The 13,147-nt window shown below is 40.6% G+C and overlaps 1 protein-coding gene across 1 annotated transcript in view; it reads left to right on the forward strand.

Annotated features, from left to right (window-relative positions):
* CEP70 (centrosomal protein 70) overlaps positions 1 to 13,147 on the forward strand; it is a 67,394-nt gene that overhangs the window by 46,699 nt on the left and 7,548 nt on the right. Inside the window, exon 10 of the mRNA XM_068974759.1 lies at positions 4,933 to 5,038. Coding sequence (XP_068830860.1) covers positions 4,933 to 5,038 — 106 coding nt within the window. The remainder of the gene's footprint in view (positions 1 to 4,932; positions 5,039 to 13,147) is intronic.

Raw genomic sequence — 13,147 nt, forward strand, 5'->3', positions numbered from 1 at the left:
TTACAACTTAGAGCCAAGATCCTAGGCTAAGCTCCAATAGGGAAAAGGAGACAAGGCACCCTCTTCCTTGATGTCCTTATTTCAAAGAGATGGTTCTAAGGCTTCCAAGACACTGCTAATTTTAAGCAGGAGGCTTATTTAAATTTTAACAGAATCTACATACTTAGAAAGGATTTACAGCTACAGGTTTTCTAAAGGAAATGCTACAAGAAAAGGAGGGGAAAGTCTCTTTCCCTTTTATAACCAGAGAAAATTAAATTTTTTCTTTAGATCTGTATTTACTTCTCAACTAATCAATATTCAATATCAAATGATATTAATTTAACATACAAAAGTTTGTTTGAGCTAGTATTATAAGTAAGTTGGTTATGAAGTTCTGTTGCTAGGAAGTAATCAAATAGATCTGCCAGTGCAAGATAGGCAAAGGTACTACACTAATTCTATTTAATTTTTTCAGTGTTATTTATATTTTGTTAGAAGAAAATAAAATCAGAATCTTATCACCCATGTGTTGAGCTGGCAGAAGTTGAGGTGGTCAGTTAGAATAAGCCAAGCCAATTAATCATCAAGGCTTTATTCATTTACTTCAATAATATAAACAAGAGGCCAAAGAGAAAAGGGTTGGCTTCTCAGTATCCCATTTTCCCCCATGAAATGGCATTCAGCAAGTGACATGGTGCACAGATGACTCCTGTGGCTTCATAGGCTAGGGAAAGGGCAGGATATGGAAACATACCTGAGTCAAAGTGAAAAAAGTGTTTCATTTAGGGCTCCCCATCCATCTCCCAAACAGAATTCCAGCATGAGAGTCACCATGAAATTATGAAAAGGCTTCAGCAGACATGGTTAAAAGCTATAAAGTGTCTGGACATAGAAACTTAGGGGGATGGCTATCGAAAACAGGAGATAACAGTGTTTTTAAGTTGGAAGGGCAGTTTCTGGATTTCCCAGACTCCACAGAGAAACATAGCTATTGCTGCTGGCTATGTGGAATGAGTATCTGCTAAGTATGTGAAGAATTCCTTAGCCATTTTAGGGGATTTTTATGGCCTTCAGGTTCTGCTCACCACTGGAAACTACAAAACAATCCTGAAATATTTCTGAGTGCAGCATAGTCTGCTCAAACACCAATTAAGTCAAATGCAATTGGAAAATAAGGGAATAATTAGATTAACATAGTAGTTACATTGTTTTCATGTGATTTTTTTCCCCCATGGTAAAAGGAGAATAGTATAGACTTTGAAAAGGGGAAAGCTTTGCTAGTACCTAGGCACCTGTCCTTTCAGCTCTGTTTTAAGAAAATTTAAAATGAGAACCTGTACCCAAGGCTCCCTCCCTGACCCCCAGCATTAGACAGACTGGAGGCTGAAGGCAAGCTGTACTTCTTTCCCCACCTGTTTTAACCTTGGCTTCTTTGGCCAGGAGCTCACCTTCCATCTTCGTAGTCTTGGCACCCTCAAGCCAACATTTCTGTTCTGTTGGCTATGGATTTTGTAATATTGGAGACAACCTCAAGACATACTTGAGCTGTTTAACTTATCTTGAGGCACCAAGTATTATTTTTTGTTAGTTGTCTAGTTACATAGTTGCATCAGTTTTTAAATACTCTGATTTCTAACACTTTTCTCCTGACCACTGTTATTTTCACATGTGTGGTTTTGCTGAATACAAAGGTTTTCAGAAGTATTATGCTATGGCAAATATTTACTGTGAGACTAGCTGAACCAAAGGTCAGTTTCCCATAAGTTCCTAGATTTTACTAATCCTTAACTTCTGTAAATATAGAAAAACAGTGGGATTAAATACATTAATACATGTGAAGTACTTTGAAGAGTACCTTCAGAGGGAAGGTTCTCAATAAATACTAATTATTATCACCACCAGGCTCCCAAATATGTTGTCATTGTTATTAAATTAAGGGTATCTCTTAATTTACCTAGTTAATTAAATTACATTTCATTTCCCAGAGTGACTGTAGCTAGTACATTCAATGACATGTTTAGGTTACTGTCCTGGCAGCTAAAATGTTGTATATCCATAATATAATGTTAATCACACTTGTAAACAGTTTGTTGAGAAGTTAAACTTTTTCACCTGAATGCAAGGTTAATATGTAAATTCAGATATGTCCGCTTGTAGTCCTCCTAGAGAGCTGTTGGCTTTTCTATGTTACTTTTGTTTCTTAGACACTATGCTTTTGGCACTGCTTTTAGGCAAAACTGTCAAGTATATTAATAGGATAAATAGATGAAAAGTCAAATGGAAACTCTACAAAAAAGATCTTAATGATCTGGATAACCACGGTGGTGTGATTACTCACCTACAGCCAAACATCCTGAAGTGTGAAGTCAAGTGGGCCTTAGGAAGCATTACTACGAACAAAGGAAGTAGAGGTGATGGAATTCCAGCTGAGTTATTGCAAATCTTAAAAGATGATGCCGTTAAAGTGTTGCACTCAATATGCCAGCAAATTTGGAAAACTCAGTGGTGGCCACAGGACTGGAAAAGGTCAGTTTTCATTCCAATCCCAAAGAAGGGCAATGCCAAAGAATGTTCAAACTACTGCACAACTGTGCTCATTTCACATGCTAGCAAGATAATACTCAAAATCCTTCAAGCTAGGCTTGAACAGTATGTGAACTGAGAACTTCCAGATGTACAAGCTGGATTTAGATAAGACAGAGGAACTGAAGATCAAATTGCCAACATCTGTTGGATCATTGTAAAAGCAGAAGAGTTCCAGAAAAACATCTACTTCTGCTTTATTGACTACACCAAAGCCTTTGACTGTGCAGATCACAACAAACTGTGGAAAATTCTTAAAGAGATAGGAATACACCTTACCTGCCTCTGAAGAAACCTATAGGCAGGTCAAGAAACAACAGAACTGGACATGGAACAGACTGGTTCCAAACTGGGAAAGGAATATGTCAGGGCTGTATATTGTCACCCTGCTTATATAACATATATGCAGAGTACATCATGTGAAATGCTGGACTGGATGAAGCTAAAGCTGGAATCAGGATTGCTGGGAGAAATATCAATAACCTCAGGTATGCAGATGACACTACCCTAATGACAAAAAGTGAAGAGGAACTTAAGAACCTCTTGATGAAGGTGACATAGGAGAGTGAAAAAGCTGGCTTAAAACCCAGCATTAAAAACATGAAGATCATGGCATCTGGTCCCATCACTCCATGGCAAATAGATGGAGGAGAAATGGAAACAGTGACAGATTTTATTTTCTTGGGCTCCAAAATCACTACCAGTGGTGACTTCAACCATGAAATTAAGATGGTTGTTCCTTGGAAGAAAAGCTATGACCAACCTAGACAGTGTATTAAAAGGCAGAGACATCACTTTGCTGACAAAGGTCTGTCTAGTCAAAGCTGTGCTTTTTCCAATAGTCATGTATGGATGTGAGAGTTGGACCATAACGAAGGCTAAATGCCAAAAAATTGATGCTTTTGAACTGTGGTGCTGGAGGAGACTTTTGAGAGTCCCTTGGACTGCAAGGAGATCCAACCAGTCAATCTTAAAGGAAATCAGTCCTGAATATTTATTGGAAGGACTGATGCTGAAGCTGAAGCTCCAATACTTTGGCCACCTGACATGAAGAGCTGACTCATTAGAAAAGACCCTGATGCTGGGAAAGATTGAAGGCAGGAGGAGAAGGGGACAGCAGAAGATGAGATGGTAGGATGGCATCACTGATTCAGTGGACATGAGTATGAGCAAGCTCCAGGAGCTTGTGAAGGACAGGGAAGCGTGGCATGCTTCAGTTCATGGGGTCACAAAGAATCAGACACAGCTGAGCAAGTGAACAACAAAACAAGTGAAAAATAGATTGGGAAGTCTTTGTGTCTACTAGAGGAAAGAGGTTGACTTTTATCTAGAGTTAATTCTGTTTATTTTGTTTTGGATATATGTCCTCCAGAGAGCACAGAAAAACAGTTGAATGACTATCACGGGGAATACATGTGAGTGGAGGAGATAATTGTAGTGTGGTAATAAGAGATGACGTTAAGAAAGGAGTCAGGAGGAATATTGGATTAGGACTGACAGCATGAAGTTCAAATGCTAACACATGGAGATTAGATTTAGTTTACAAAGCAAAAACAGTGGGAAAGCTATTGTTTTTTAGTAGGAAAATATTTTACAAACAGCAAGTCAAGCTTATTAATGAATGAGTCATGGAATCAGTTTAATGGGTCACGGTTCCACAGGAAACTGATAAGCATACTCAGATTTAAGATGTTTAATTTGAAGTGGGTTTAATAAGACTTTTTTCTAAGGCAGGTGGTGGGGGAGAAATGTCTACGACACCTGACTTTTAGAGCTATTTGAGTATCTCTAAGTGGATACATATGTTTTTAGATTTTTGGACAGACTCTCCCCTGGAGTTCTGGTAGCCACCTGGAACAATGGTCTCTGAGTTTTCATGCCCTCTTGATTAGCAGGTTTCACTGTTGGCTTCTCTTTGGCACCAGTGGAATATGAAGGAAGGAACAAGCTGTCCAGTTGTTGCTGTTGCAGTGCCCAAACTGTTTGCCCTGCCACTGTTTATTGATATGCTTACAACATCAAACTTGGAGCACCTTGGAAGTTGTTTTCATCCTTTATTGTAGTTCTTTCCTATTCTGTTCTTTGTAAGTGTTGGGGAATGGTTATAACTTTTCTTCATCAGTCTGATTCCTTTTGTTTTCAGGGATTCCTACTACATTGTGTCTATTGAGAGGGTCTTCTCATTTTCTAGTGACAATATGGCTTAAATTAAAAATGTATATATGATTATATGCATGTGTATGCATGCACATACACATATGACAGAGTTAACGGGAGGGCAGCTGGATCATTGGCTCGTTTTGTCATCTTAATCCATCCATTGTTTAGTAAAGCATATGTATCATCTTGGTTTTTTTTCCCCCTTAGATTACAGAATATTATCAGTCAAAAAAAGGCTGAGTCCAAAGAGGGAAAAGATGAGCCCAGCAAAGATAACCAGCAGCAGGCTCTGATTGACCAGAGATACTTCCAGGTATTGCTAACAAAAAGACTGGTGTTTATAGTGAACCTTGGTTAAGAATCACAGTATAATAAATTATCAGTAAGGAATACATGTATCCTTTATTTGCGTGTGCTTAGCGTGTTTTGTCTTACCATGACATACCTAATTGCTAGAAATTGGTACCTTGACTTAGAATTGTCCCTTGAAAAGAGACTTTGGCCCAGTTCAAAGTAAGGCAGTAAAAACCTGACAAGATTTTAATAGATACCATAATCCTTTTCTTTACTCTCCCTGCTTAAGCCATTTCTCTTGTTTCCTTTTCTATCTTTCTGTTTTTGCTGTTGTTGATACTATTACTATATAAGTAAATCTACTTCTTAAGGTATACTTTTTAAAAATTTGTATGTTTTGTCCACCTGAAACTTAATTTTCTTTGTGGTTTAATATAGCGATCTAACCTTGCTTGATGTATAGACTATTATTGAGCAACTGAGCAGTTAAGCCTGGTAGTTTACTGACTGAGCTGGGCCTGCATTCATATTTTATTGGGCCCTTAAAGGTTTTTTTAAAACTTTGAATTAATTACTAATTTTTTTAATTAAGAGATTTTAAGTCCTTATTTCTAGTTTCTCTTAAAAAGTCAAAGGATCTGGCAACAAATTCCTACATAGTGGTTACCAGTGCAGAATTAGGCCTTGCCCCTGTCATGCATGGCCATGTGCTCCTCAGTTAGCCACAGTACCATGCCATCTTTGCTTCACTTATTTGTGCTCGTCCTTGGCTTCTATAGGCATTTGAGTTTGCAGTTTCTTGTAGACCATTCTTTCTCTACTTGATTGAAATTGAAATGTTTATCCTCTACCACATTCCCTTAGATGCATAGATTTATTTCTGGACTCTGTAGTGTCTCATTTCTATACTAATTTCTGTAGTTTTATAGTTGGCCTTGATACCTTTTGGGGTATTCTTTTAAATTTTTTTTTTGGATATATTTTTAGCACATTTGTTCCATATGAACAATGTCAACTCAAAAACAGATCCCACTGAGATGAGCTGAGACTGAATTAACTTTTTAGATTAATATTTGGAAAAATAACACATTTATAGTTTTGAATTATCTCACTCAGAAATGTCTCTAATTTTATTTGGGTCTTCCTTTGTACCTCTTAATATAAAGTTTTGTGTCTTTTTAAGTTTTAGCTCTTGCATATTTTTTGTTCTGTTTCCTAGGTTATCTAGTTATCTTATAACTTTTATTGCTGTTGTTAATTGGGCTCCTTTTTCCATTACATTTTTAATTGATTGTTGCTGGTTCTTTGTACATCTCTCTGTTGATATTATGTCCAGGCACCTTTGTGAATACTGTGGGTTTTTTTTGTAGTATAATTGTTTCACAATGTTGTGTTGGGTTCTGCTGTACAATGAAAGGAATCAGCTATATATATACATACATCCCTTTCCTCTTGGACCTCCCTCCTACCACCACCACCCCCAGCCGCCACCCCACCCATCTAGGTAATCACAGAACACCAAGCTGAGAAAACATGGCAAAATGTTAACAGTTATTGAATCTCGGTTTATATGGGTATTTGTGGCTGGGCCACAGGGTGTCCACATATTTGGTCAAACATTATTCTGGATTCGTCTGAGAATACTTATGAGTGAGAGGAGAAAATCTTTTTTCTCTATTCCTGTTAATAAGGACCACCACAAGTGGTTTGCTTAAACTGTCAAAGCCAGTAATATACCTTCACTGTCATGCCTCAGGGGTATATCAGTTCTCCATGTTATATACCTCAGGGTGTGTCGGCCCCTATGTTATAATTTAGTTCACAGGGATCTTGGTCACTTTTCCTTTCTATAAGATACTACACTGGCCCATTACATTGATGACAATATGCTGATTAGACCTACTGAGCAAATTATTGGTATTTGCATGTTAAAGGATGGGAAATAAATCTAACAAAAATGCAGGGACCTTCTACCGTAGTGAAACTTCTAGGGCTCAAGTGGTGTGGGCATGTCAAAATACCTCGTGTCTAAGGTAAACAATAAGTTGTTCCTTGGGCCCCTCTAACAACCAAAACTGTGGTACAGAACCCAGTGGTTCTCTTTGCATTTTGGAGGTAGCATATTCCTCCTGTGATGTGTTCCTCCCACCCCACTTACTGAGTGATCTGAAAAGGTTCTTGTTTTGAGTGTGGCTCAGAACAAGAGAAGGCTCTGCATCGGTCCAGGCTGCTGTGCAAGCTGCTCTGCCATTTGGGCCACAGGACCCTGGACGTCCATGGTGGCTTAGACTGTCCTGGCAGACAGGGATGCTGCTTGGAGCCCTTGGTGGCCCCTGTAGGTGAGTAGCAAGTCAGATCCTTAGAGTTTTGGAGAAAAAGCCCTGTCATCCTTTGCAAATAACTACTTTCCTCTTAAGAAATAGCTCTTGGCCTTTTACTGGGTCTTGAGTAGAGACTGAAGACTTAACAGTGGGCAACCAACCTACCATGTAACCTGAATTACCCATCATGAACTGGGTGTTATTTGACTCACCAGCCATAAAGTTGGGTGAGCACAGCAGCACTCCATCATTGAATGTGAAACTCCAATTTCATATTGGGCCTAAGCAGACCCTAAAGGCACAATAAATTACATGAAGAAGTGGCCCAAATGCCCATGGTTTCCCATTCTTGCTGCCCCACCTTCTCTCTCCCTGCCTGCACCTGTGGCTTCAAGGGGAGTTCCTTATGATCAATCAACACAAGAAGAGGAGACTTAGGCCTGGTTTACTGATGGCTTTGCGTGATATGTAGGCACCACATTAAAGTACACAGCTGCAGCACTACAGCTCTTATCTGGGGCATCCCTGAAGGAAAGTAGTGAAGAGAAATCCTCCCACTGGGCAGAACGGTGAGCAATGTACTACTGCACCACAAGGAAGGAAAGGAAGAGTGTGTTTAGAATATAAGATCTCCGTTAGGGCATCTCTTAGTGTTGCTGTACCTTGTTATAAAGGTCAATGGAAAACTCCAACAGCCTGGTCCAGACCCTTCAGCAATGAAGATTTGAATTACACCAGCAAGTAAAGAACCAGGAGCATCTGAGGTGGTTGTTGAAGGCAGGTGTAATAAATAATAGGTAATGGAAGAAAGTAGTGATAAATACCAGCTGTGACCATATGATGACAACAGAAGTGAAGATTGTAATTGTCATGTGTATTGCTTCCTTCTTTTGTTATGAATATGTTCATATATTTATGTGTGTATGTATATATTTATGTTTTTCTATGTATATATTTGTAAATATGCACATGGCAAGTGTTTTTTTTCTTGCTCTTATTCTTACATAATGATTTTATTTCATATTTGAGTATCCAGCAAATTTGGAAAACTCAGCAGTGGTCGCAGAAGTGGAAAAGGTCAGTTTTCATTGCAATCCCAAAGAAAGGCAATGACAAAGAATACTCAATCTGCCACACAATTGCACTCACCTCACATGCTATCAAAGTAATGCTCAAAATTCTCCAAGCCAGGCTTCAGCAATATGTGAACCATGAAATTCCAGATGTTCAAGCTGGATTTAGAAAAGGCAGAGGAACCAGAGAGCAAATTGCCAACATCTGTTGGATCGTCAAAAGCAAGAGAGTTCCAGAAAAACATCTACTTCTGCTTTATTGACTACACCAAAGCCTTTGACTGTATGGATCACAACAAATTGAAAAATTCTTAAAGAGATGGGAATACTAGACCACCTGACCTGCCTCCTGAGAAACCTGTATGCAGGTCAAGAAGCAACAGTTAGAACTGGACATGGAACAACAGGCTGGTTCCAAATCAGGAAAGGAGTACATCAAGGCTGTGTCTTGTCACCCTGCTTATTTAACTTACATGCAGAGTACATCATGAGAAACGCTGGGCTGGAAGAAGCACAAGCTGGAATCAAGATTGTCGGGAGAAATATCAATAACCTCAGATATGCAGATGACACCACACTTCAGCAGAAAGCAAAGAAGAACTAAAGAGCCTCTTGATGAAAGTGAAAGAGGAGAGTGAAAAAGCTGGCTTAAGGCTCAAAACATTTAGAAAACTAAGATCATGGTATCCAGTCCCATCACTTTGTGGGGAAACAGTGGCAGCCTTTGTTTTCTTGGGCTCCAAAATCACTGCAGATAGTAATTGCAGCCATGAAATTAAAAGACACGTGTTCCTTGGAAGAAAAGCTATGACCAATCTAGATAGCATATTAAAAAGCAGAGACGTTACTTTGCCAACAAAGGTCCAGCTAGTCAAAGGTATGGTTTTTCTAGTAGTCATGTATGGATGTGAGTTGGACTATAAAGAAAGCTGAGTGCTGAAGAACTGATGCTTTTGAACTGTGGTGTTGGAGAAGACTCTGCAGGGTCCCTTGGACTGCAAGAAAATCCAACAGTCCATTCTGAAGGAGATCAGCCCTGGGGTTTCTTTGGAAGGAATGATGCTAAAGCTGAAACTCTAGTACTTTGACCACCCCATGGGAAGAGTTGACTCATTGGAAAAGACCCTGATGCTGGGAGGGATTGGGGGCAGGAGGAGAAGGGGATGACAGGATGAGATAGTTGGATGGCATCACCAACTCGATGGACATGAGTTTGAGTAAACTCTGGATTTTGGTGATGAACAGGGAAGCCTGGCATGCTTGCTGCAGTCCATGGGGTGGCAAAGAGTCGGACACGACTGAGTGACTGAACTGACCTGAATTTTATATCATAGTTTTTTAAAACTGTTGCGTATTTATTTATTCATTTGTTTATTTTTGACTGTGCTGTGTCTTTGTTTATGCGCCCGGGCTTTCTCTAGTTGCATTGGGGGGGATGGGGGCAGGGCGGTGCTACTCTCTAGTTGTGATAAATGGGCTTCCTGTTGTGGTGGCTTTCCTGGACCAGGAATTGAACCTGTGTCCCCTGCATTGGCAGGTGGATTCTTAACCACTGCACCACCAGGAAAGTCCTGCTGCTGCTAAGTTGCTTCAGTCGTGTCTGACTTTGTGCGACCCCATAGACGGCAGCCCACTAGGCTCCCCCATCCCTGGGATTCTCCAGGCAAGAACACTGGAGTGGGTTGCCATTTCCTTCTCCAATGTGTGAAAGTGAAGTCGCTCAGTCGTGTCCAACTCTTAGCAACCCCATGGACTTCAGCCCACCAGGCTCCTCCACCCATGGGATTTTCCAGGCAAGAGTACTTAGGAGTGGGGTGCCATTGCCTTCTCTGGGAAAAGTCCTATATCATTGTTTTAAATTACAGGATATCAAGGAGAAGGATATCAAGTTATCAGGATGTCGATGAACAATGCAGAGAAATAGAAGAAAACGACAGAAGGGGAAAGACTAGAGATCTCAAGAAAATTGGAGATATTGCAGGAACATTCATGGATGGATGGGCACAGTAAAGGATAGAAACAGTGAAGACCTAATACAAGCAAAAGCAGTGCAAGAATACACAGAAGAACTTTACGGAAAAGATCTTTATGACCCAGATAACCATGATGGTGTGGTCACTCACTCAGAGCCAGACATCCTGGAGTGTGAAGTCAGGTGGACCTTAGGAAGCACTGCTGCCAGTAAAGCTAGTGGAGGTGATGGTGTTCCAGCAGAGCTATTTAAAATCCTAAACGATGATGCTATTAAAGTGTTGCACTCAAAATGTCAGCAAATTTGGAAAACTGAGCAGTGGCCACAGGACTAGAAAAGTTCAGTCTTCATCCTGGTTACCAAGAAGGGCAGTACTAAAGAATCTTCAAACCACCTGACAGTTGCACTCACTTCCCATGCTAATCAGGTTATGCTCAAAATCCTTCAAGCTAGGTTTCAGCAGTACATGAACCGACAACTTCCAGGTATACAAGCTGGGTTTAGAAAAACGCATCAAGAACAATAATCATCACTTTAGGACGTCACCTCCTTTTCTGGCAAAGGGGTTTTAGTGCATCTTTGATTGTATACAGCAGAGTTGTATCATGTTAGGTAATCAATGATCTTGTTTGTTATTGTGTGTATTTGGAGATTAAGTATGATTTCAGTTCAGTTCAGTCACTCAGTCGTGTCCAACTCTTTGTGACCCCATGAATTGCAGCACGCCAGGCCTCTCTGTCCATCACCAACTTCCAGAGTTCACTCAAACTCACGTCCATAGAATCGGTGACCAGCCATCCAGCCATCTCATCCTCTGTCGTCCCCTTCTCTTCCTGCCCCCAATCCCTCCCAGCATCAGAGTCTTTCTTTCTGGATGGTTTAAGGCAAACCTGATAGCTCAGCTGGTAAAGAATCCACCTGCAAGGCAGGAGACCCTGGTTCGATTCCTGAGTTGGGAAGATCCACTGGAGAAGGGATAGGCTACCCACTCAAATATTCTTGAGCTTCCTTTGTGGCTCAGCTGCTGGTAAAGAATCTGCCTGCAATGTGGGAGACCTGGGTTCAATCTCTGGGTTGGGAAGATCCCCTGGAGAAGGGAAAGGCTACCTACTCCAGTATTCCAGCCTGGAGAATTCCATGGACTATACAGTCACAAAGAGTCGGACACGACTGAGCAACTTCACTTCACTTCAAGACAAACTTGGTGGCTCAGATTGTAAAAGAATCTGCCAGTGATGTGGGAGACTGGGTTCAATCCCTGGGTTGGGAAGATCCCCTGGAGAAGGGAATGGCTACCCACTGCAGTCTTCTTGGGTGGAGAATTCCATGAACACAGGAGCCTGGTGGGCTACAGTCTATGGAGTCTCAAAGAGTTGGACATGACTGAGTGCCTAAGGCAAAGTGTATGGGTGTCAAATTGACAAGGGGTGAACTTGTGGTGGTTAATTTTATGTGTCAACTTGACTAGGCTAGAGGGTGTCCAGATAATTTGGTCAGATATTGTCCTAGGTGTGTCTGTATAGAGTGTTTCTGGGTGAAATTAATATTTGAAATGGTAGACTGGGGCAAAGTGGATTGCCTTCTCTACAGTGGGTGGGTCTCATCAAATCAGTTGAAGGCCTGAGTAGAACAAAAAGGCTGAGGAAGAGGGAACTTTCTGCCTTCCTGCCTGCCTGCCTTTGAGCTGGGACATCAGTTTTTTTTTTCCTGCCTTCAAATGTTGAACTGAAACATTGGCTTTTCCTGGGTCTCAAGCCTGTGGGAATTCAGCCTGGAATTGTATCATGAGCTCTTCCGGGTCTCCAGCACTGCTGACTGTAGATCTCAGGATTTGTCAGCTCCTGTAATAGAGTGAATCAGTTCTTTATAATTAATAAATACACGTACATATGCACACACAAGTACACATCCTGTTCATTTTGTTTCTGGTGAACCCTGACTATATAAATAGTATTTATTGTTCATAGTCTTTTTATTTTCATTTAAGGAAATTTCATCAAAATTTTCTTGATGAAAAATTGGGAGAACAAGTTATTTAAATCTCCATCAAAATTTCAGTCTCTCATCCAGTTCAAATTGTGCCTGCCCTGTACTTCTCCAAATAAGCAGTTGTGCCAAGGGATTGTGATCTGTTTCATTATTTCATTGCTGTCCTCTGCTGTATCTGGCTTCTTCCACGTTGGCAGTGAGGGTGGATGTTGAGTGAGACTAGAAAGCAAAAGAGTAGAACCTTTCTTGACTGGTGCTGGTGTAATCTAGCACTGGTGGCCTTTGTGTGGCTGATGACCAAATACTGCCCGTTTTTCTCTATCATAGAATGTGTGTGTGTGTCATTTTTACCAACTGACCACTTATGAATCCTTCTCCTTCTCTTGTTCAATTGACACTCCCTTAAAGGCCTCCAGCTATATGTACTTTTTTTTTCCATGAAAGCAAAGCTTGACTGTCTTCCAAAGTGTCCTTGGTCACAGGGTATATTCTTACCTACCATAAAGTAAAAAGGCAAACTTCTCTTATTGCTGCTTCCTCTCCTTATTCTAGTCCTTCTTTCTCTTATCACTTTATTTTTGCTGTGTAAGCAGCCCTCCTAAAACTTAATGACTAAAAATAGCAACCCTTTTAGTATTGCTGTGCTTGAACAGCTGAGCAGTTCTCAGCTGGGCTCCTTCATGCACCTGCTATCAGATACAAGTCAGCTAGGTGGCTCTGGAGTTGAATGGATATCAGGGTGATTGGGTTGACTGGGCCATGTATCTTTTATC

Source organism: Capricornis sumatraensis, chromosome 1 (genome assembly GCF_032405125.1).
Source record: "Capricornis sumatraensis isolate serow.1 chromosome 1, serow.2, whole genome shotgun sequence".
In the NCBI taxonomy this organism is placed as follows: domain Eukaryota; kingdom Metazoa; phylum Chordata; class Mammalia; order Artiodactyla; family Bovidae; genus Capricornis; species Capricornis sumatraensis.